General features: G+C 38.7%; 5 protein-coding genes and 1 pseudogene across 6 annotated transcripts in view; 3 read left to right on the forward strand and 3 right to left on the reverse strand.

Annotated features, from left to right (window-relative positions):
• Positions 1–59: 59 nt before the first annotated feature.
• Positions 60–10,741, reverse strand: LOC148731093 (uncharacterized protein C12orf56-like; annotated as a pseudogene). Its single transcript, XR_016001182.1, has 10 exons — positions 10,337–10,741; positions 8,931–9,001; positions 7,271–7,407; positions 6,297–6,403; positions 4,845–4,934; positions 4,357–4,504; positions 3,759–3,833; positions 3,178–3,255; positions 1,651–1,829; positions 60–337 (listed from the first exon to the last, which is right to left on the reverse strand). The product of XR_016001182.1 is annotated as an uncharacterized protein C12orf56-like (transcript).
• Positions 10,742–10,876: 135 nt separating this feature from the next.
• On the forward strand, positions 10,877–20,444 carry LOC148731094 (tetratricopeptide repeat protein 28-like). The gene is made up of 4 exons (XM_088761890.1): positions 10,877–11,155; positions 11,268–11,967; positions 18,324–19,534; positions 19,810–20,444. The coding sequence occupies exons 1-3, from the start codon at positions 10,877–10,879 to the stop codon at positions 19,529–19,531; spliced, it is 2,187 nt and encodes a 728-aa protein (XP_088618016.1). The 3' UTR covers positions 19,532–19,534; positions 19,810–20,444.
• Positions 11,957–13,717, forward strand: LOC148731095 (uncharacterized). The gene is made up of 2 exons (XM_088760013.1): positions 11,957–12,197; positions 12,437–13,717. Exons 1-2 carry the CDS (start codon positions 12,084–12,086, stop codon positions 13,472–13,474), a joined length of 1,152 nt encoding a protein of 383 aa, XP_088616139.1. The 5' UTR covers positions 11,957–12,083; the 3' UTR covers positions 13,475–13,717.
• On the reverse strand, positions 13,574–17,608 carry LOC148731096 (uncharacterized). The gene is made up of 3 exons (XM_088760009.1): positions 17,176–17,608; positions 15,378–17,019; positions 13,574–14,958 (listed from the first exon to the last, which is right to left on the reverse strand). Exons 1-3 carry the CDS (start codon positions 17,483–17,485, stop codon positions 14,187–14,189), a joined length of 2,724 nt encoding a protein of 907 aa, XP_088616135.1. The 5' UTR covers positions 17,486–17,608; the 3' UTR covers positions 13,574–14,186.
• A 767-nt stretch (positions 20,445–21,211) lies between the features above and the next one.
• LOC111346667 (target of rapamycin complex 2 subunit MAPKAP1-like) overlaps positions 21,212–22,870 on the reverse strand; it is a 27,514-nt gene continuing 25,855 nt past the window's right edge. The window contains exon 6 of the mRNA XM_088760034.1: positions 21,212–22,526. Within this exon, the coding sequence (XP_088616160.1) occupies positions 22,468–22,526 (59 nt within the window). The 3' untranslated portion in view covers positions 21,212–22,467. The remainder of the gene's footprint in view (positions 22,527–22,870) is intronic.
• The window catches only part of LOC148731097 (uncharacterized), a 1,885-nt gene continuing 1,700 nt past the window's right edge, over positions 22,686–22,870 (forward strand). The window contains exon 1 of the mRNA XM_088760735.1: positions 22,686–22,691. Within this exon, the coding sequence (XP_088616861.1) occupies positions 22,686–22,691 (6 nt within the window). The remainder of the gene's footprint in view (positions 22,692–22,870) is intronic.

Below are 22,870 nucleotides of genomic sequence, written 5' to 3' on the forward strand. Positions count from 1 at the left end.
AAGTTTGGGATAAAGGAGCATGGTCGAGCAGGATTTTGGAAAACGTTCGGCAAAAAAAATCCAAGAGTTCAACAGTTTTTAATTAAAAAAATTGTTTTAAGAATGACTTATTTTAAAAAAAATGACCTCTTGAACTGTTATTAGTGGAAAAGACAATTCAATATGATACCTAGACACTAGATTTGATGAAGGGAACGAGAAATGTTTCTGTCGTCATGAAAGTGATGGCTGTTTTAACACAAAATCCGTGACTTTCTCCAGTAGTTCTATTATGGGACTTGTCAGGGGAAACTTGGTGGAGAGTTTCTTCTTTACCACTGGCTTTCTGATGTAATATCTGCAACATTTATGAGACAACAAAAATTAATGATGGCAATGATTCAACAGATATTTGAAGGTTCACCTGTCTAATTTGCCCTTTCATTTCTTCTGCCCCTCATCATTTACTCTACGACAATAGTTCATCATTTATGCTTGTTGGCATCACAGAACAAATCTGCTTGAACTAGTTTTCTGGTTTTGTTTTTGTTTTGTTCTGTTTTTTTTTTTTTCAGTTTTAATTTTCAACTACTCTTTTTAAGGTTGTTAATGACAATTAAGTAAGTTTTGATTACTCCCACTCCGATGGGTCCCCTCTGATAAACCCTTCAATAATTCTACTCCCCTCGTCTGCAAGGCTTTGAAATTAATGAACCTTCCAGGGTATCTTGAAACGCTTACTATAAGCTATCAAATATGACAACTACAAGAACAATTGCGGGAAAAATGGCAGAAAAGAATCGCTCGCCATTCATTGTCAATACTACAAAAAAGCCTTGTCAACAATAATGGCCAAACAAAACTTGCTAGATCAGAAATTAAACACGAAGGCGCGCTATATAAGGAGGTCTTCCCTGGGAAGACCTAGGCTCATTTGTCACTCACCGTTGACGTGTGCGGGTCAAATTCAAATGCTGGTAGACGAACAAAAAGAGCTAATGAGATATCTATTGTTTACTTCCATCAGCATGGTGGCATGAGGTAATGTGCGAACCACCTACTTCGATCTCAAATTTACCGCCACAAATAAAGACAGTTTCCACTGACCACTTTCATAAATGGCAGCCGGATTAATATTCTTTTGTTTAAATTTAAATTAGCCTTTCTGGCCTCGTTTTCCAGTACAAAATTCAAAAGAATACATCATCTCAAGCGAGGCCAGAAAGGCTAATTCAAATTTAAAGAAAAGAATATTAATCCGGCAGCCATTTTTGAAAGTGATCAATTGGAGAAAGGAAATACAAATCTCAAAAATTCTTCAATTGTGATGAAGACATAAAACAATTTTGAGGAATGCGCCCGCTGTTTACTGCTTTGGAGTAGCTGTAGCTCAAGCTGACTTGACTCTAAAGCTTCTACATCACACGACGGTTGATTGACAAATGGTCCAGTGGGACCTAAGGCTTCATTTATAGCGCGCCCTCGTGTTTAAAAGCAAAATCAACTGCAGTATTGACTACGAACAGTCCCAGCTTTTTCGGCGAAGTCCGTCGCGCGATTGTGTAAAAAAAAAAAAAACATCCACTCGGGTCTCCATTCATTTTTTCTCCCATAGTGCCACGTACTTCACCGAAAATGGCGGACTTCTCATAGTCTACTGCTCTATCATACCTAAATCCTTCTGCGTATCCAACTCGGATTTGATTCTCAACCACTGCACCATATTCCAGAATATTCTTGAGCACGTAAAGTGGTCGGTAAAGAAGAACAGCTTCGGCAGGAGACAGATATCCGCCAGAAGATAATACTAATAACGTTAAACGTTCCATGATCCTCAGCACGAAACATTTTTAAAAAATGAACGAAAAATATTAACACTTGATTGCGATACACTTTCGTTGTCGTCAGACACAGATTGACCAAATGATTAAAGTTTGAATTAATAGGCGCTACATGTCAATCACCGCCGTAAAGAAGGAAAACTGGTTTTTTGCACGGTCCGAATAGAGCGGATGGGAGTTTAGGAAAGATGCCTTTCGCCATCTTGAAACGAATTGCAATTATTTAAACTTTAAAATCTCAGTGTTTCTATAATGCTTGGAATAAGCAATCTTCTCTGAATGTTTGTTTCTATTTTGCCTCAACCCTTTGACTGCCATGAGTGACCAAGGCAGAATTTCTCCTTACCATATCATTACAACATCAAGTAGCCAAGTGATGAGAATGAAGAAAAAATAGGTCCGCAATGCGTACATGTGTGGCTTACGAAATTGAGCTGCTTTTTAGTGTCTGGTGTCATAATGAGTTTCTTCTAGAAGAGCTAATATTTGATTAAGGCTGGATAGTTTTTAATATTGTTCCTGATCATCAATAAAACAAGATGACTAGCATACAGTAGTACTGAAATGTTCACTTTCAAGTTCAGAGTTAATGGCCAAACTTTGTTATGGAGGTCTCATTTTCACAACAAAGGTTGCACCCGTAACATGAGGATTTTAGGAACTAAACAAAAACCTCCGCATCCTCTCCCATAGTGGCCTGAAAAATTCAGTCATGAATTTGTTTACGTAACAAAGTAAAATTGAGTTCTGAAGTTTGTAGGTTAATTGTCTTTTCCAAGTCAAGTTTATTTTGGTCAGCTACTGAGTGTATCAATCAGCCCAACGTACTTCGTATAAATCTGATTGGTTTCTAGTGTGATCTATTGATGCTTAGCCTAGTTTACATTTGTACTTGAGTTTTGCACTAGTGATACATGAAAAAGGCACCTAACTGTTTTCAACCGGTCAAGAGTGTAATTTTTCATGTATATCAGTATTGCGATGAATTAACCAAGACAAAACAAGTAACTGAAAAGGAGTTGTAGTCTACCAAATAGACTACCAAACAGAAATCTTGGATTATGACATAGTGCAGTTTACAATTCGTGCAAGCCACACAAAAATACTAGTTGATCCAATACCAAATTCTCAGATCAAACATCATAAGAATTGTTTGGCTGACAGTAATTAGAATTACTAATGAGATCAGGGAGTGAAAAGGTTAAGGAAGGTTGGTCTGTGAATTTGAAATTTTGAGCTCATATAAATCGAATTTAAACAGAATTACCTATAACACCGTCATATGAACCCCTCAAATGTACAAGCAACTTTTGAAAGACCTAGCGAGATACTTAATGTCCTTAAGTGAAATACTCACTGTTTGTTCTTGGGCTTCGACAATCTTTATGAGCCAAAAGATGTTTAGAACATTGTCTTCTACCGAAAAGCAGTTGGCCTGAAATAACAAGAAACTTAATCTCATAAAGTTATCATAAATTCAGTCCAGTCACTCTAGCCATTGTTCACTGCAGGAAGAATGTAAGGATGAGTTACAAGGTCAACCCTGCATCAGAGTTAACAATGAGTGAATAGCATCTGATTTCTCCTTACGATGTCATCCCTGAGTTATGTATTACAGTCCCGAGAATGTAAGAAATGATCACCAACTAAAGAAACTCTTGACTGTTTAACAAATTCTCCTTGTCGTGAGCTTAGGAAACGTGTAAAGAAACAGAAATCCTAATAAACGATGCTGCCCTTAACATCCATATTTATATTCTCCATTTCTCTACATCTCCTGTGATACTGGCAAGGAGAACTTGTTTGACAATCAGGAAGTCCTTTTGATAGCGATCATTTCTTTCATTCTCATCACCTAAATGTTCAATTTAGGGGAGGTAGTTTCAGGAGCAATGAGATGTTACTCACCCTTAGGAGTTAATGGTTTTCAAACCTAACCTCATGCACTGCACACATCAGTTCAAACAGAAGCGAAGTAGCAATGTCCAGAACTTCTCTCAATAGTTTATCAGTCTGAAAAGAAACAGAAAGTACATATAGTGATAACAGCAGATGTCTCAGTACATTTTTTAGTACCAACGCATCCTCGCGAGAATTACTATGCGAGAAATTATTTCGAGAATTGGATTCCTTTAAGTCGCATGCAAAGGTAAGCAGAGAAAGATACTTAAGTATCCTGGCGCTGATGTGGAGGTCCTGCCTTCTAATGAGAACCCAGGAGGAGTCCACATACAAAAAATCACCATGAAGTGAACCCAGAGGATATAAAGGGAGGACTGCACAAAAAGTCCCCGGGTTTTTGATAAAGAGCATCTACAACACATTATGTTTTATTTTTTTTCCTTAACACTTCATCACCCAAAACTTCAGGGGTCACTATAGGGTGGGGCCTGAGCCCGAGTTGGTTTGGCCATGCACAGTTTAGAAGACTTACAACTCGTTAGTTGTGTCCTTGCTTATTTTGTTTGTGATACAACTAGGATGCGCTGTAGCAACAGTGTACCCTTGTAGATGTATTTGAAAACAATAACCCTACCTCTTGTTCCCTATCTCCCACTGTAAACATGTTCTTGTCAGCTCCTGACAACAACAGTTGAGCTGCTGGAGAGATACCAACTGGTTGCTGTGATGTGGTTAAAGGATGAAGAACAATGCATTTGAGAAGATCCTTGATAGCTTGTCCTCTGTAAAAAGAAAGCAGTTCAACTGAGACAGTGTCTGGACAATTAACAGAGTGACTTGAGTACAAATAATATTTTGACTAGCCTGCTTGCAGGCAGTAGTTTGTGTTTTCAAGGGTGAGATTCAGCTTGGCGAGTATTCAGCCCAGGTTCAAGCCCTGCATGGCCAGGAACATTGTGTTGTTCTTAGGCAAGAAGACACTTTACTCTCGTCGCTTCATGCTACGGAAACTGGAGTTAAGCGCCTACCTGAAGGAGCCTTGGAATCTTCCAGCAATGTGATAAAGGTTGTTGTAAAGTAGTTACTTACAATAATTAAGATGCCTCAGCATCACCAACTTACTTGTGTGCTTTTATGACCATCAATCGTGTGGATAGAATGTCTGTCTCATGAAACAGACATACAAATGTCTCAAACAACACCACAACAAAGCTGCAAATGATTAAAAGAAAAATTTCAACCAAACCTGAAAGTACAAAGTTCCAGAGGGGGATTAGCAGGATTTCCGAAGATCGAAAGAAAGTACCGCACAAAATTTACGTCCAATTGGGAGCAAATAATTGTGCCAGGATAAGTGCTATTTGAAATGACCATATTTTTTTGGAAAGAAACTACTTGTAAGTATGACTGACAGCAAGATTGATAAAACAGCTGCTGAGGGCCCGAAATAATTTCCAAAGAAATAAAACTCACTTTGAACCCTTTTACATCTTATGGTCTCGTTCGCTGTCTTCTTCGTTTTCATGCCGTCTCAACCATACAGACTAGACTAGACACCCTGTATCCCCCCTTAAGTTGGAAAAAAGGGGTCCACTGGGCCCTCTTTGACCAATTTCTTAGAATAAAAACCGTCAGTGCAAAGCGCATTTAATTTGCAAAAAAAAGAAATTCAACCGCTAATAGAACTGAGTTACAGGAGAGCAAATATTTTCTGTTCCGCATGACCCAACTCAGCATTAAGCATTTTATCAACATGACTGTCGCTCTATTTCTATCTTCAGGGTTTGTACACTTTTATCAACATGATTGTCGCTCTATTTCTATCCTCAGGGTTTGTACAGCTTTTCAGGCCAAAGATTCAAGGACTTTTCAAGGAGTCTCCAGCACCGTACTTAGACATTTCAAGGACTTTTTGTAATCACAATTTTACCTCAAAACCAAGAAAAATGAAAAATGTTTCTGTTAACAACTATGTTTGGGTTTACCGATGGTGCAAAACAAAAGTAGATATTTTTCGATGTTGTTCAATAAAAAATCAAGGACTCTCAAGGACCCTAAACAAAATTCAAGTACTTTCAAGGCCTTGAAATCGGCCTCCTGAAATTCAAGGGTTTTCAAGACACTTACGAACCCTGTATCTTTCTAGTTTTAGTTGCTGCTCGCTTTTCCAACCCCTGCTCGCATAATCTCATGCAGCCCTCATAGGGATATTTTTCATTTGCCGCAACCAGTTTCCCCAGGCTTATTGGATTCAATATACACTACCCTCATATCCTACACTGCATCTTTCAAAAGTTTTAAGTCAAACTATAAGTAGCATATTTTGTGCTCTTCGCAAGGTTCCTTTGTCAAGTTCATCACCTTCTTAGTAACATTGACAAACGAGAGCCAGCCATTTTGAAATGTAACACCCCTGTTAGTATAATTGTCGCGTGCGAGGTGATTATAGCGAGATAGATCACAATGCCTGACTAATCAGAGTGCAAAAATCTCTTTCATCATCAGCGTAATTATTCTAATTTTCAAAATGTTGCACAGTCAGAGCAACATGGGTGATATGAAAATAACACTTACTCAAGCTTATCCTCTCTATTGCGTCCTTTCTTTTGGGATGATTGGCTGCGGGATTGAGGCATGTGCTGCTGTAGTTGACCCACCATGAACACAAAGAGATCTGCTGACTTAAGTTGAACTGCAATCAATATTTGAAGCAAAGGATCCAGATAGGAAACCATAAAACATGTAGTGTAAGGGGGGCACTATGGTGCAAAACCAATCAGAGAAGAGGATTATGTTCCACCGTCACCATACTGGATGCTATTCCAGCCATATAATGGGTTAGTTTGCACCACATGTTACAAAATACTCTTTTCTAATGGTTGGGCAGCACAGTGCCCCCTTATACTGTCAACTGAAAGCAAAGTCATAATTTAAAACATTGGCCTGTAATTCAGACCACCTTTGTTGAAAAACGAATACTTTACTGTTGCGTGACATCTGGTCAGGCTGTGCCGAGTTGTAATTTAAAAACACTGGCCTGTCACTCAGACTACCTTCAATGTCAACTTTATTGTTTACAGTCTGGTGCGTAAACATTCAAGGAAGTGCGATTGCAATGAACAAATTGGGAAGCATATTAGTGACTTTTCCCTAAATGGTACAAGTGCTTCAATGTTTTTTATGAGTAACATTTTCCTTTCCATCCGATTTATCAACAGCTCAGATCAAGCAGATCTACTGCTACTGCTCGTTATTCGATAAATTTGCACAGCGATGCGACATGTGTACGTGTAGCATGATAGCTTTTTTGGCTGACGTGTAAATTTTCCTTTGTCGATTTATTCCTTTTTCAAGCCGAAAAGCTCTTTGTTTTACATAACAATGTAACACATAGGAAACTTATAGCTCAGGACAACAAAGTCGTGCATTTGTTTTCGTCCGTCCTAGCAGAAAAAAAAAATCATACATGCACGTCTGACTACCGTGCATCTGAGCATATGAAATGTGTCTGTGTTGTTAACTTACATCTGAGTGGTAGTGTACCGTACCTTCCAAAAGTATTTTTTAAGTTAAAACTCTTCTCTGCGGCCGTAAAAAGTTCCTGGATGAGAATAATGTCTTCTCCATGATATGCGATTGAAGGATTTCTGTCTTCAACTGATTAAACAAGTGCAATAGCTGTGAACTGAAAAAGAATATGTGAATAACATAAAGGACTCAAATCTAACTAATATTATTCAGTAGCCATGAGCCCTCAATTTATATTTTTTTTTTTGCGGTGGGCTGTTTGCTCCACAAAAGCCGGGTTCTCTTAAAACTGGACAATGACTAGAGGTTAGGCAATACTGCTGCAAATTGTATTAGCAACGAAAATGCACCTGTTTTAAATATTAGCAAAGTGTTTCCTGAGGAGATTTTTTACATGTACTTAACCCATTAACACTTAAGTGTAACACGTGCGGACGAAAAGTCAAAATTTTGGAGAAACCAAGAAGGCAAACACAATGTGCAGTAAATTTTTAAATATCAGCTTTTCCAAAAAACAAGCTCCAGTGAAAGAGGACTAATTAAAGAACTTATTTCCGGCGAAAAAAGCGATAGATGCACATTACGTTTTCACTCAAAAATCAAGATGAAAGATAAAAATCGCTATATATTTTCGCATGTGTGAAAATGGCATGTGGATCATATTTCAAAAGGGAATATGCAAATTTGTCCATTAGTGAAGAGATCTCAAGTTCCATGATGGAATCTATCAATAGGAAGCAAGACTAAAATGGCCAAGAAATATTAAGGGACGTCAGATACGTCAGATTTATTCAAAACAGTTTTTGATTTGCTGTTATAAGCGAAAAACGTAAGAATTTCTTGCGTGAACAAAGCCCATGCACGCGGTAAAATTCATCATGCTTAGATCTTTGTTTACTTCCCTTCGTGGCCAGAAATTGCGCAGCGTTATGTTGAAAATTATGAAAAAACTTCGATTTGAGGGAAAATCTTCTTTTAAACTATACTTTTTTAACACCTTGTTACTCGAACATAATATTTACCGGGCCATCGAATCGTCAAATTGTCGACAGGCCCTGCTTGAAGTCCGAAAGTTCGGTTTTCACCTTACGTCCATAATTCGCATCGCCTTAGAGAATCGTAGTGTCGTTGACTTGAGAGCTTTTTCTGTCACTTTTAAGACCTGGATATCCATTCTTTTCCAAGCAGAGTATTCTATAACATTGTTACTTTACATTCTGAATTCCACAAAGTCTAACTCGATTGCAAATGAACGAAAAATCCGACCTGAAAATTTTGAGGGTCGGCCGCGTGGACGCCATATTTTCAAATTTGATCATTTAGTGAAGACGCATAGACTAATGCCTCTCTAGTACCCCCTAAAGTCGAAAAAAATATATGTGCAAACAACGGATTCTGATTGGCTTATTGATCTCCAAACTATAGAGGAAGTTTGGGGAAAAAATTCCACTTAGTATGGGAGGTAGGGGGGAAAGCGTTCTCGCGCGAGGCGATCGCGAGGTTCGGGCAGTTCAGGTGTCAATGTGTTTTTAAATGAAAAAGAGAACAGAATTGTACATGAAAAAAAATAAGACAGAACTCAAACAACAAATACATGTAAATAGATAAATCAGCATCAGTTGCATAAAAGGAAAATCAACAATCAACTAGTGTTATTAAATAAATGTATGTAATACTTACTTGTCAACTTTGTTTGATCCAGTGGGTGAAGTTGGTGTGGAACTCCTTCGACCGTGATGGAGTGTAGATTTCTGATGAGAGAGGCAATCAAAATTTATAATCAATAACCCTAAAAAATAATTATTTACATTACAAGTGTACAACACAGGTATTATGTGCAAGAGATCTCTTTCTGTGGACCAAAGTTTTGACAACAAGATTCACATGTCCTGTCTGCTCATCAGTTGAAGCTAGTAAAAACAGTGCTGGTTAAGCCAACCAAAACACCTGAGTAGTGTAACACCTTTACATGGCTAGTTTTTAATTACCCCATTTTATCAAAATCCCTAGTTGAAAATCCTTCAATTACTGAGACTCTTGAAGAAAATTCAGGGCTCAACATCAATGGTAGCTAACTAGCCACAGACTAGTAGAAATTCAGTTTTGGCTAGTGGTGTTTGATTTCCACTTGCCAGTTTGGCTAGTAAAGAAACTGAAACAGTTGTAACATCTAAGTTGTCACTTGGCTAATAAGTTGAAAAGTTAATGTTGATCCCTGAAATATGTTCAGCAGAAATTTGTTTCCCGGTTTTTAAGAAGAATGGAAAAGAAACTGTTACAAAAGCAGCTTTACATGTGTATATCAAGTTCATTTTCAAAATGTCCAGAAAGGCTAATGCACTGTAATTTTTCTAATGCCAGCAGTGTACACATGGGAAATATAATCTGATTAGTTCCCAGTCTTGCACATAATCTGACAGAACAACATGGCTCCACAATAACCTGGTGGCCCCTTATATCTTTATAGCTCTAAGTTTCAAACTTATTGTAAGCCCTTGAGACATGAGGGTTAGTTTATTATGACTACACAATGTACAGCGTGTAGCTCTTTCATGTGAAGAAGCCCAAACTGCCATGATCTGAACTGGTTGCTCATAACGGCATTTTCTGTGCTGAAGCCTGTTTTCCATATGTACATGTACATGTAGGGAAAAGCCCCTATGATTCCCAGTTTCACTGTTTCCTAACTGTCACAAAGTTTTCAGAAAAATAATTATAGAGGTTGTAGAAACTGGATGCTCTACCAACACATCCCACAATTCTGTGATGATCAACAATAACTTGCTACATGTATATTTGGAAACTTCAATTTTCACTGTTAAAGAATTCAACAGTAATTTTGGATCACTACCAGTCCTTCAGTTGCTTAGCAAATCAGTACCCTTGAATCACAGATATCTTTGAATTTACCGAAATGTTCGCAAAATCTGGCACGACTGCGAAAACAAAATTGCCAATCACCATTGATTTTCCCATTCTTTCATCTAAAGAGTTAAAGTTCAGTAAATAGAGCATGTAGAACTTTGTTAACACACATGATGCACTCCCACACAGCTTACTAAAAAGGAAAAAAAAAACGAACTTACCAAAATGCAATTGTTCCAGGTGCTTTTAAGATGCATATACATTGGTGATTTCTCTGAAAGGATGTATAAGTCCATTTCCATCAATTCAAATTTCTTGTTAGCAGAATCATTACCTCCATTATCAGAATTATAGTCCAACTCTTCCCCACTGTCTACAGAGCCATTACTGTCACTTCCGTAACGACTCCTCCCATATGGACCACTAGCGGAATCCACTGACTTTTGTCTGTTAAAACTAGTTGATGAATCCTGGTAAGAAATTTCAAGTTCACTACTGCTAGAGCTACAATTTAATTCATAATAGTCATTGTTAGTTCTCATCTACTGTGAAGCCAACGGTTTCTTTCTTCTTTGCTTAGCAACACTTCCCGATTTCAGTCTTGCGCTTTAACTAGACTGCACGATCATGGATTGAGGACCAGGTGGAGGTGGCGGAAGGAGTCGCCTGCTCTGAGGAGATGTAGAAACAGCTCCAATATTACTAGCTGACCCTGAATACAATTTGCAATTTATCACCATCTTGGAGATTCAGAAAAAGCCATGAGTTACCATGAAATGGTGTTAGAAATTGGCAACGAAATTGGATGTAAGAAATTACAGGGAACCGCCTTTGGTAAACTTGGCCACTGCTATCATCGCTCTGGAGATTTTAAAAGAGCCATACACTACGATAAACTGCATCTAAATATTGCCAAACAGGTGGGAGATAAGATCGGTGAAGGGGAGTCCTACCAAGCCCTCGCCAACAGTCATCACAGGCTTGGAGAGTTTAGAGAAGCCATGGACTACATTGACAAGAGTTTGGAGGTTGCCAAAGAAGTTGGGGACAAAGCTGGAGAGGGACGTCGATATGGTGCCCTCGGTAACATATATCACCAAGTCTTCGGAAATTTGACGAAAGCTATGTTCCATCATGAACTGAATTTAAAAGTTGCAAAAGAGATTGGATAGGGCGGGAGAAGGAAACTCTTATGAATGCATCGGCGACGTTTATTTGAGTCGCAGGAACATTGGAAAAGCAATTTACTACTACGAACTTAGTTCAAACATTGCCAGCGAAGTTAGAGACAGAGACGCAGAAGGTCGCTCATATGGCAACCTCGGGCTTTGTTATCAAAATATTCAAGATTGGGAGAAAGCCCTAGAGTACCAAGAGCAGTATTTGAAGATAGCCAAGGAAGTAGGAAACAGGATCGCGGAGGGGATTGCCAACGGTGACATCGCTAACTCGTATCACTGTCTTGGTAGTTTTCAAAAAGCCAAAGAGTTCCATGAAGCACACCTTAAAATTGCTAAAGAAGTAAGGAGCAAGGTTGAAGAGGCGAAAGCGTATTATTCCCTTAGCTGTAGCTTAGAATGTCTTAACTCTTTACCAGAGGCTGTGGACTGTTGTCAACTAAGTGTGAAAATCCTTGATGATCTTAGATTTCGTGGGCAGCTTACGGATGAATGGAAAATCGATTTGCGCAATAATTATCAAGATGCCTACGTTAGGCTATGGCTTCTTCTTTTGAAGCAAGGAAAGGTGGTGGAGGCTCTTTTAGCTGCCGAAAAAGGACGAGCACAAGCACTGAAAGATCTCATGAAACTGCAGTATAGATATGACGTAGAGGCTGTTGAATGCAACCATAGTTAATCGAGGGGACTGGTTATGAAAGCCGGCGAACTTCAAAGGACCGGCCTATTGTTTGGGTTTTGAGGTTGAGATGCACCGTCACGTGACATTGACCGTGCATCTAAAAACAACATGGCGGACGCGTGTGATGACATGTTCTTCTTTGGAGACGATTTAGAGGCAATTTTAGGAGTTTTAGAAGAAGAAGAAGACCTTGATGAGCACTTCAGAGAAGCAGCTGCTGATGTAAGCTATAGAATCTGTTTTAATAGTTAAAATATAGCCTAAAAACGTCAAAAAGGAAGATTGAACATGAAGGTCGAACAGACTAGCTTTCAACATCATGCTTTCGATCAATCACTCTTATTTTTTGGCTCTATTTATAAACCATTTCTTGCCTAAACGTTATTTTATCAGCTGTTGATTTAAAGATGATTTATGAACCTAAGTAGTGTGTGATGTTGATCGTGAATTTGGTTTTGCAGGTTCACCCACTGAGCGTCACTTGCCCTCATTGTCCAAAGAAATGCAAGAGTAAGAGCGGACTGAAACGTCACATCACTGTTAAACACAAAGATAAAACAGAAGAAACAGAAGAAACTGAGACAGACAAACCAGAAAATCGAGATCTATTAACTGTGGAAACGTATGCAAGCATCGTTGGCAATGCTAAAGTGAAACTTAGAGACAGCAAAATTTATCCAAAGGTAAACAGAGACGAGATATGGTCCTACAACTGCAACACTCTACAATCTTCAACACCTAAATTTTCTGAAATTCAGGGGCTTTATATTCAATTGGCAAAGTCTGGAAATGCAGAGAGGTTTTATGCAGCCTTTTACGCTAGCGTAGTCTTGCATGCTTCGAGCCATTTTGTAGGATTATCAAGAAACTCTGCTACATTACTTTGTTCAAAAGTGGCCGACTGCCTTTTAACACATAGCAAAGAAAAAGCAGAAACTCACACATGTGAACCATTGACGAAATTATCTGATAAAGAGAAGTCAGGGTTAGAGTATATTGGAGGTTATGTACTACATAAGCTACATAACAAGCACAAACAAGCAAGTAAAACACTAGAAAATGACCACGCAATCTCACTGATAATGGCTGGGAAATGGGACAATCCTATTGGTGAAGATCAGAGATTGACTACAACATTGAATCGAGGTGGACTGTGGAAGATCACAAGAAATGCTCAGTCTGTTTTTGAAAGAACTGAACACTATTTCAGGGAAGCTACACGTAAAACCAGTCTGAAAAACATTCCTTTAGCTAATATTATTTCAAGATCAATGCATGATGTAACTGTTGTCGCATCTCACTCTGCCATGTTAGCCGACTCTAAAGTTGAGATTAGTAGCCATGTTGCCAAAGATGTTCTCCACAATATTATTAGTTTGTATGTTAGAGTTCGTTCTTTTTCATTTGTGAAGGACGTTATTCAAAAACACAAAATTAGATTGAAACAACTGAAATCAAAAGCTCTTCGCAAGGACATCAATAGGTCATCAACAGACTAATTACTGTAATATTCTTTAAATTCCCAAAACAAATAGACTTTTCTGTAAATTTAATGTTCCTGTTTTATTTAAAAAATATCATAATAAGTTTGACTGACGCTGTGCCTAGAATATGTATTTCAGGAATTATGCTACAAATATTCAAGTAGAAATACAAAGGAGGCAAATGTTTGAAAGTCAGTCCTTATGTATTATATTATTAAAACTTATATTAAATTATTAAAGCACAATTGTTAAAACCAATGATGTTTGTGAGTTGAATACATTGATATGAAAATGATATGGAATATATCAGACTGTTTACAGATAAGTAAGAAACCTTTCCCAACAATAAATGGGAACAATTAATCCTATTGATTTATGAAACACCAAATAAAACAGTGTTATGATATAATGCTATTTACAAATTTACAAAAAACCTGATAGAGTGAGCACACTTGAACAATGAAAGAAAATATTTTTAGGGGATAATCAAAACAAGGGATTAGTCTCTAAGATAACTATTAATCCAAAATCCTCACAGAATAAGTATGCTCACTCTAATGTATTATTTTAAAATTACAAGATCACTCACTATATATTTATGAATAACCCTATGATACAAAACAAGAAATTGATACTTTTTATAATTTCCTAAGTTTTAAGCTATGTTTTAAGTTAGATACACACTCATTTGGAGATACACAGGTTATAATAATCAGCAATGTCAGCACTATTTAGTTTTCTTCCTTTTTGGGACAGGGTCATCTGAGACATTAACCCATGCCTTGTTTTTGTCTTTCCTGCCTCGGGTATTACCAGACTGACAGGTGACAGCGCGTTGCACTCTGATGGTGTTATTGCTGTAACCAAATTGACGCATATCTGGGTTGTCACTTCTCCTACCAAGCTTCCTCTGGTTCCCAAAATACTCCTCAAGGGGATCTTGGCAAAAGCGCTCAGTGAGCACATATTCCATCCCTTCATTAAGTAGAAACTTTGTAGCCTCTACAACTGAATGAACTGTGATTTTCAAGCCTTCGTAGGTTTGCCAAGAGAGAAACATCTTGCTCCTTGCATTGTTGGTGTACTCACCAGGACGATTGGCCACACTCTCTCTCCAATTTCTCAAATAACCAAGGAAATCATTGGTTAACCAGGCAAACCGTTGATCATTCACTGATGAATATGGCTTGAGAAATGGCTTTCTTTTACGCACATGCTCATGTTGGTTGCCAACATTCAGACAATCAAAGAAGTTGTCCATCATTTCGCACAATTTAGATGTGGCGATGGTGTCGGGAGGACCAAATGACTTAAGAACATTTGCCACTGAAGCACTGAGGATCTGGACAGCAAGGTTGACTCTCATTGTAGAGTAAGCACTGAGCTTAATATGGTCATAAGTTAACCGAGGAAGCAGCTTTAGGCCATTGTCAAGGTCTTGATGAAACAGCTGGATAAAATGCTGCCAGAGGATATAGTGGCCATCATTCCACATGTACCTACAGAATAAGACATTGGTTATTATTATCAATCACTAAATCAAACTACTTCCTTATCGTAGTTTACACCTAAATCATTATATGAATTCTGTAAATGTAATGTTGTTTTGAATAACTAAGGAAATGTAAATCCACCCAAGTTTTCAAGGGAGTTCCCAATCACAACCCCCCTCCTTACGTAAAAATCTTATTGTTTGTAACCATAGTAACCATGTTAGCTAATGTTATCTAGTCAAAATACCAATAATTCTAGCTTGACTATATTATTTCACCTCTTACTAAAAGCAAGGGAAATGTTTGACTCTGTTGTCAATTATATGAATAAATCATACAATTTCTAACATGGATGCATTGAAAGTGCAAATTTTATTCTGTGAAATTATATCTCTACAATAATAGTTTCAAATATATCGACTTACCGAGTACATGTACCATGACCAGAGCTGTAGACACAATTTCTTGTAGTCTTAATGAGATGGGGAGCATCAGAACAAAAATATATGAACCTGTCGGGTGCATAGAGGTTCACAGTGCGATAGCACACATCAGTTCCAGCATTACCATCAAGAGCTTTGTGCATTCTGTACAATGCTCGGTTGGTTGACGCTCCATCTGATGTACTTGCAATCACCCAAAGATTACAAGCTAACTCAAGCACACATACTGCTTGCCAAAACAATGGCATAAGCTGATAAGATGTAATCCCATCGGTGGCAAAATAGGCTAAGCTGAACTTCAACTCAGTACAGAGACCTCTGATATAAAAGACCATAGCATGGCTTGCAATCTTGTCAGCTTTTTCAAGTGTTCCAAAGTTTATATCAGGATCTCCCAGGTCAAGGAAACCAGTTAGTTCCCCAGATACTTTGTCAAATACCAGATTTGACAAAATTTTCATTTCGTCAAAAAGGAGCACAATGTATCGTTGCACATCGAAGTAGCTGTTTGTAAGAACATTCAACTCCTCAAGTACTTCCTCTTGAATGCCAGCTTTGGGTCGTATACAATTTCTATAGTCCTTCAATGTGCGTTGGCTCGGCAGTACAAGGATGTTACTTTTCCTGAGCTCTTCATAGCATGCTGGGGACTTGGTAGCAAGTGACAAGCAGTATCGAATGATCATAGGATGGTATCGGACACCAGTTTTACTCTTTGTCATCAATTTCTTTTGCTGCTGCCAGAACAGATCCATGAATGGAGTGATATTTTCATTGGATGTCCCCAATATACTTGTAATGTCATTGCTTAACTGGTTGTCTACTTCTACACTTGACTTTTCTATCTCTGATTTCATTTCTTCAAGCTTTCGTTCTAGTTCTGCACACTTAAGCCTCTGTGTTTTTAGGGTTAGCTTTATTCTCTCTGGTGTTGTGTGAGAGACTGGAGCAAACAAATGAGCAGGCTTTGCAAGCTTTCTTTGCTTTGCTTTCTGATCCACCTCTGACTTGTGAGAGTATTTGTAGCAAACACAGCACTGCTCACCATGCTCCACCAAAACTTCACAGTCCCCTGTTCTCCAATATTCCAGCTGTGGGAATATCTCAGAATCATCTCTGAATAACGGATCCACTGACTTCGGTATAATGTGGTGTACGATATCGGATGACAGTTCAAATGGTCTCACTCCAGGGCAAATCAAGAGAACATCAATTCTCTTGATAAGTTCAGAGACTGTGATGTTCATAACGGATCGCAAGGTTTCAAGATGAATCGCATGATCATCTGGCAGAAACCATCCAAACACAGACACAGAAAAACCAAGACTATCATCGATGGTGAGCTGAATCTTTGGTAACACAAGCAGAGAACTCTTCTTTGTCAATACAATTCGATCGATTGCTGCCTCTAAGATCCACTCACTTAGAATTTTCAAAGATTTCACTCGTTTTACTAGATCTTTAAAGTCACTGTAGCATTTTTTAGGGGCTACTTCTGGGATTTCGTTGACTGCGCTTCGAGGTGGACGCACATTTACTGGTGTTGTGAAGCTACGCTTCGGCATGTTTACTGTTGGCAAGGCACCAAACTTCGGTTTCTTTTTCTGCATCTTTTCAGATTGAACTAGAGTAGAAACAATCACAAACAAACAGAATCAGAATATAACGTTTGAAGTTTATCAAAGCTCAAGTTAATTGATAAGCTATGCACCTAAGCACCGCGCAGATTATGTCTAGGATCGCGTGTAGTTAAACTTATAAGATTGCATTTAATACTTACAAATCTCAATATCCTCGGGCCTAAAATGGTTTTCGCACGTAAAGACACGATCATTGTCGATCTGGCGCTTGAAATCTTTGTCTACAACGCGTGTTTTGGTCAATTCGTTTAGCCAAAGTTCTCGCCATTTCTTGTATTCAGCATTGCGAGGGGCAGGAAGTTTCCAGATGCCGATTCCTTTCGTTTTGCGGGACGAGCCGCAACCAAAAACAGAGCAGTTATCTCCGGGCATTCCTTCTTCATTTATAGATACATACAAGCAGTATTTAAGAAGGAATAGTAATATTACAGACGTAAAACGTGCAGTCATCAGTACAAACGCTCACATGTGAGACGCCATCTTGAATCTATGTGATGCACGGTCACGCTAGGTTGAACTCGAAAAACCAAAACAATAAGCTATCCCTTTGAAGTTCGCCGGCTTTCATAACCAGTCCCCTCGATTAACTATGATGCAACTTGAACTTGAACTTTATTTTTATTTAGACACGGTAAATCTATCAGATAAAATGATAATATTATTACAATCTATTATTACAGTTACAATCTATTTTAATCTATATAAACATGATCTAAAAGTTAAAAGTGAAATAGAAAAAAAAATAAAGAAATTCTGCTTTACATAGATGTCGTGTGTGTTTTGTCGATTCAGACGAAGAAATTGCGACAACCATTTCGGAAGGATTGAAGTGATTTTGCTTGCCGCAATTCAGGGGACAAGCTATTCCAGATAACCGCACCGTTATAGCTAAAGCTAGGAAATTGGTGCGGGGCAATGGAACAGCTAGTTTGTTTTCAGAGTTCCTTAGATTATATGGAGGATCATATTTAGTGAAAAGAGAGCCAAGATAGTCGGGCGCAAGACCATGTATAGATTTATAGACCATGGTGGCCACTTGTATTTGTCGCTGAGTATCTAACCGTCTCCAGTTAAGTTGCACAAAAAGAGGATCAGCGCTTGTGTCATAACTGGAGAAGGTCAGAATACGGGCAGCCCGGTTTTGCAACTTTTGGAGCTTATTCGAAAGACCCTTGTTACAATTCCCCCAGACCTCGCTGCAGTAATTAAAGTACGGTTGAACTAAGACATTGAAAACGGACTCAAGCGTGGTTCGATTAACAAAAGGCCTACAACGTTTAATTGCTCCAATGCACCTCTATAGAAGGAACTATCTGTGAGAGGGATGGCAGCCCTCCGTCAATTTCAGTCTTTACAGCACTTAGCAAGGATCATATCTTTTTCTGGGTTATTCAGAAAGGAGGCCATATTGAGTTAAGAGCAAAAGAAACTGGCGATGTACTCTGGACTAATGACAAGACCAACCTCTTTCAGTCTCTAATACAAAGTGCACACGACGAAATCGGTGTCAGAGAAGGTATGAAATGTGAGGACCGATCATTGGACGATCTGACTGATGAAAATCTAGAAAATGAGTGGTGTGATCAGCACACAGAGTCCATTACATTGAATCTTCAGGAAACTCCTTTGAGAAAGTTGTTTGAATTTTTAATTGCCCCCGTTGCAGACCTGATTCACGGCAAAGAAGTTGTTCTCATCCCCGACGGTCCATTAGCTCTGGTTCCCTATGCTGCTCTGGTGGATTCTAACTCAAAGTACTTCAGCGAATCACACAAAATACGAGTGATTCCATCCCTGACAACGTTGAGAATCATCGAAAATTCTCCGGCTGATTGTCGCAAGAGTACAGGAGCGTTACTTGTGGGAGATCCATGGGTGCACGAATACAACTTTAGGGGAAGAAAGCTGGACCAGTTACCCTGCGCCAGAGAGGAAGTAGAGATGATTGGAACAATACTCAACACTGAGCCTCTCACTGGAACCGCTGCAACAAAGGATGCAGTTTTAGAGCGACTCTCCTCCGTTGCCATTGTGCACATAGCAGCTCATGGTCAGATGGAAACAGGAGAAATTGCCTTAGCTCCAAGCCTGACGCGAACAAACCAGGTTCCAACCGAGGAAGACTTCCTTTTAACAATGAAGGATGTGTTGAGTGTTCAATTACGAGCAAGACTTGTTGTATTAAGCTGCTGTCACAGTGGTAGAGGAGAGATAAAAGCTGAGGGTGTGGTCGGTATAGCGCGTGCGTTCATGGGGGCTGGTGCTCGATCTGTTCTAGTGACGCTATGGGTGATTGATGACGAGGCCACTATGGTGTTTATGACGAGTTTCTACAAACATTTGACCGAAGGAGCAATGGCGTGTGAAGCTCTCAGTAAAGCCATGAAATATATGAGAGAATCTGACATTTTTAGTGAAGTCAAGTACTGGGCTCCCTTTGTACTCCATGGAGATGACGTCACATTGGAACTTGAGGGACACAAACCGATATCTTAAATCGTAAGTGAAATAATGTGGTGGGGAAAAACATTCCAAAAACATTATTGGACTAAATTATTGATTCATTTCTACCTAGGTAAGTAAATTGCCTTCGTCGTTTTGTTTACGCACGTGTTTGAAAAAGCTCCCTTCAAGCTTGCGACTAGATTAAACCCTTGCCTATTGTTACAATACAATATAAGTCGAGAATTTGTCCAAGAGTAACAATAACGAAAACGATAACGCCGATGATGGTGGCAAGCACACCCAATTGACTTTCCTTTTTCGCTTCACAGGAGCTGTTCTTGCCTCATACCCAGACCCGTTTGTGTTTGGAGGAACGACCCCTTGACCTTTGGAGTCCTTGGTACTAGACTGGTGCTTCTGTTAGAAGCCGCTAGCGGCTACCAAATTAAGTAATACTTTGAACTTGAATCAGGACTGTTTTCTTTTAAAACGTCATAGGAGAGCTGTTCACGACATGCGATTGATTTTAATAGCGTTACGATTCTCGGAGAAACTTTTAATGTCTAGCAAGGAATTGCCGCCACTGGAAGTTACTTTTTTATTTCTGTTTTCCTAACAAACGATTCATCGACAAAATGTAAATGAGAATGCTTTTTATTCCATCTTGAAGTTTTGCGCCTGTTTCTAAACTCTCTTGATTCTAGTGTTCAAAATAAATAGACTGCGTTGACGTTATCGTAAATTGCCTAAAAAATTGCGGTAGAGTATAAAACGAACAAGTACTTCCCTTCACCTGTCAGGGGAAGATTTTTTTTTTCCTTTTCAGTCAAAAGTCGAGATGAAAAAAGACCCTGTTATAAAATCTTACATTATGCTCTTAATCGTAAGACATGTAAGGTCAATCGGAAGATAGCAGCTCAAAAACAAAATTCGTTCCAAGTATTACACGACATATTTCAACTTTTGTGTATAGTTTCATCTTTTGTCCTCGTCTTGTACTCGTGGCTTGTTTTTAACCATATCTATTTCATTTTTTCGACTCTGCGTGTTTCTTGTGCGATTATTTTGTAATCTAATCAATTTTCTCAATTACGTTACTGAACGATCAACATTCTATATTTCGTATCTGAGAACGATCCTTCGCAGTAAAGCACTATTTGAGCAATAGTGAAAATCAGACCTGAAAAAAATTTCAGGCCTGTACGGGATTCGAACCACTGACCTCTGCGATACTAGTGCAGCGCTCTACCAATTGAGCTAACAAGCCAACTGGGAGCAGGCCATCAAATTAATTCGATATAAACCCGTAGATGATAAATCAAACAACAACAAACATATGAAACATATGTGTGAACTGCGGTTATGAGACGTATATGAGAACGATCCTTCGCAGTAAAGCACTATTTGAGCAATAGTGAAAATCAGACCTGAAAAAAATTTCAGGCCTGTACGGGATTCGAACCACTGACCTCTGCGATACTAGTGCAGCGCTCTACCAATTGAGCTAACAAGCCAACTGGGAGCAGGCCATCAAATTAATTCGATATAAACCCGTAGATGATAAATCAAACAACAACAAACATATGAAACATATGTGTGAACTGCGGTTATGAGACGTATATGAGAACGATCCTTCGCAGTAAAGCACTATTTGAGCAATAGTGAAAATCAGACCTGAAAAAAATTTCAGGCCTGTACGGGATTCGAACCACTGACCTCTGCGATACTAAATTACTAACTGACTAACTAATAAGAGAACAAACATCTATTAACAAAAGTCTTCTTGAAACATTCAGTTCTGACAAGCGGGAGAATATAATCATGGCGCCTCTTACGTAGCGTAACCATTGGTCGCTCAGGTGGCAAAAGGTCATCTAAAGCTGTTGTAAAATCGCTGTCAGTGATCTTGGCCCACAACTTCTTATCTTTTAGAATAATAATATTTTCAATCGAAAAAAGCTCTCTACAGTAGCCAAGCTTAAAAGCTCTCATGAACAGCCTGTCTATGCGACTCAGATACTTATGATAACACGCGCAGCCCCATACTTCCACAGCATATGTAAATATAGGTAGAACAAGACTGATAAAAAGAAGATGAAGATGATCCAGCGGCAGTCCATAGAATTTACAAACACGTAAGATGTACAGACGACTACTGGCTTTCGATATAATATTATCAAAATGTAAATCCCAGTTACACGGATCAGATTGAAAAGTCACACCCAACAACTTCAGACATGGTTTACGCTCTATAGAAACCAGAGGAGCAGGTAAGGCCTTAGTGGATTTGCCTCTAAGAAGCATCTCCCACGTTTTCTTGAAGTTTAGTTGCATACGGTTAGCAGATGTCCATGCGACGATCGATCGGACCTCCTCAGCTGCTGAATTGCCGTTGTTAGCCTGCGATTTTACTGGAATACTTAATGTTAAATCCTCAGCATATTTCACAAGTAAATTCTGATTTGGTAGAATGGCCTTAATATCGTTGACCATAATAGAAAATAGTATAGGGCCTAAAACAGTCCCCTGAGGGACGCCCCTATTGATATTTAAATACACCGTAACAATGGCATCAACAACAACTCTTTGTTTCCTGTTTTGTAAAAAACTAATAATCCAATTGGTCACGTATGGATTTATGTCAAGTGTTTTCAACTTAGAGCAGAGGATATCATGAGGGACCGAATCAAAAGCTTTGCTGAAATCAAAAGAGAAAATTCTAACACAATCAAAACCCGACTCGAGGCATTTCAGCCAAGCATACTGACACTTAATTAAGGCCATTGTCGTATTGTGGCCTTTGCGGTATGAGAACTGGTCGAAGCTAATGAAGTTCTTCATATGTTGAGAAATTGCATTTATTGTGTCAACTTCTCATGCTATTGAATATTGATTGAATTCTCTTGACCAATCAGATTTTTTGTAGTAAGACGTATTGGCTGAAAGTCAGTGATGAAAAGGCAACAAAATAAATATCTGTGAATGACTTACCAAGCTGTATCTCCGTCACCGTCCTCAGCTTTTGCAGCATGCTGACCCTGTATGACTGAGGATTAAATAATATTTTTTTTCTCTAAACAAGAGTGTATATTAAGCAACAAACCAAGACAACATCTGCAATAATAGAAACCTTGGGCAGTCAGAAGGGCAATGCCAAGGAAAACATTAAAAAAAAAATTATACTTTTATTCAGAATTTTTCCATTATGCCTGTATGTGGGTATTGTTTGTAATGGTGTCACATCTTAACCTCAGCATAATCTAATTTATGTGAGCAGCATTGAGTCTCAAACAAAAACTTAAAGAATTTGCCCTCAAGGTTGTTCATGCTCACTGAGACCAAGAAAGACAAAGTTATTAGATGTAATTGCACAGCCCTTGTCCTGTCCAT

The sequence above is a fragment of the Stylophora pistillata genome, chromosome 5, assembly GCF_964205215.1.
Source record: "Stylophora pistillata chromosome 5, jaStyPist1.2, whole genome shotgun sequence".
In the NCBI taxonomy this organism is placed as follows: Eukaryota; Metazoa; Cnidaria; class Anthozoa; order Scleractinia; family Pocilloporidae; genus Stylophora; species Stylophora pistillata.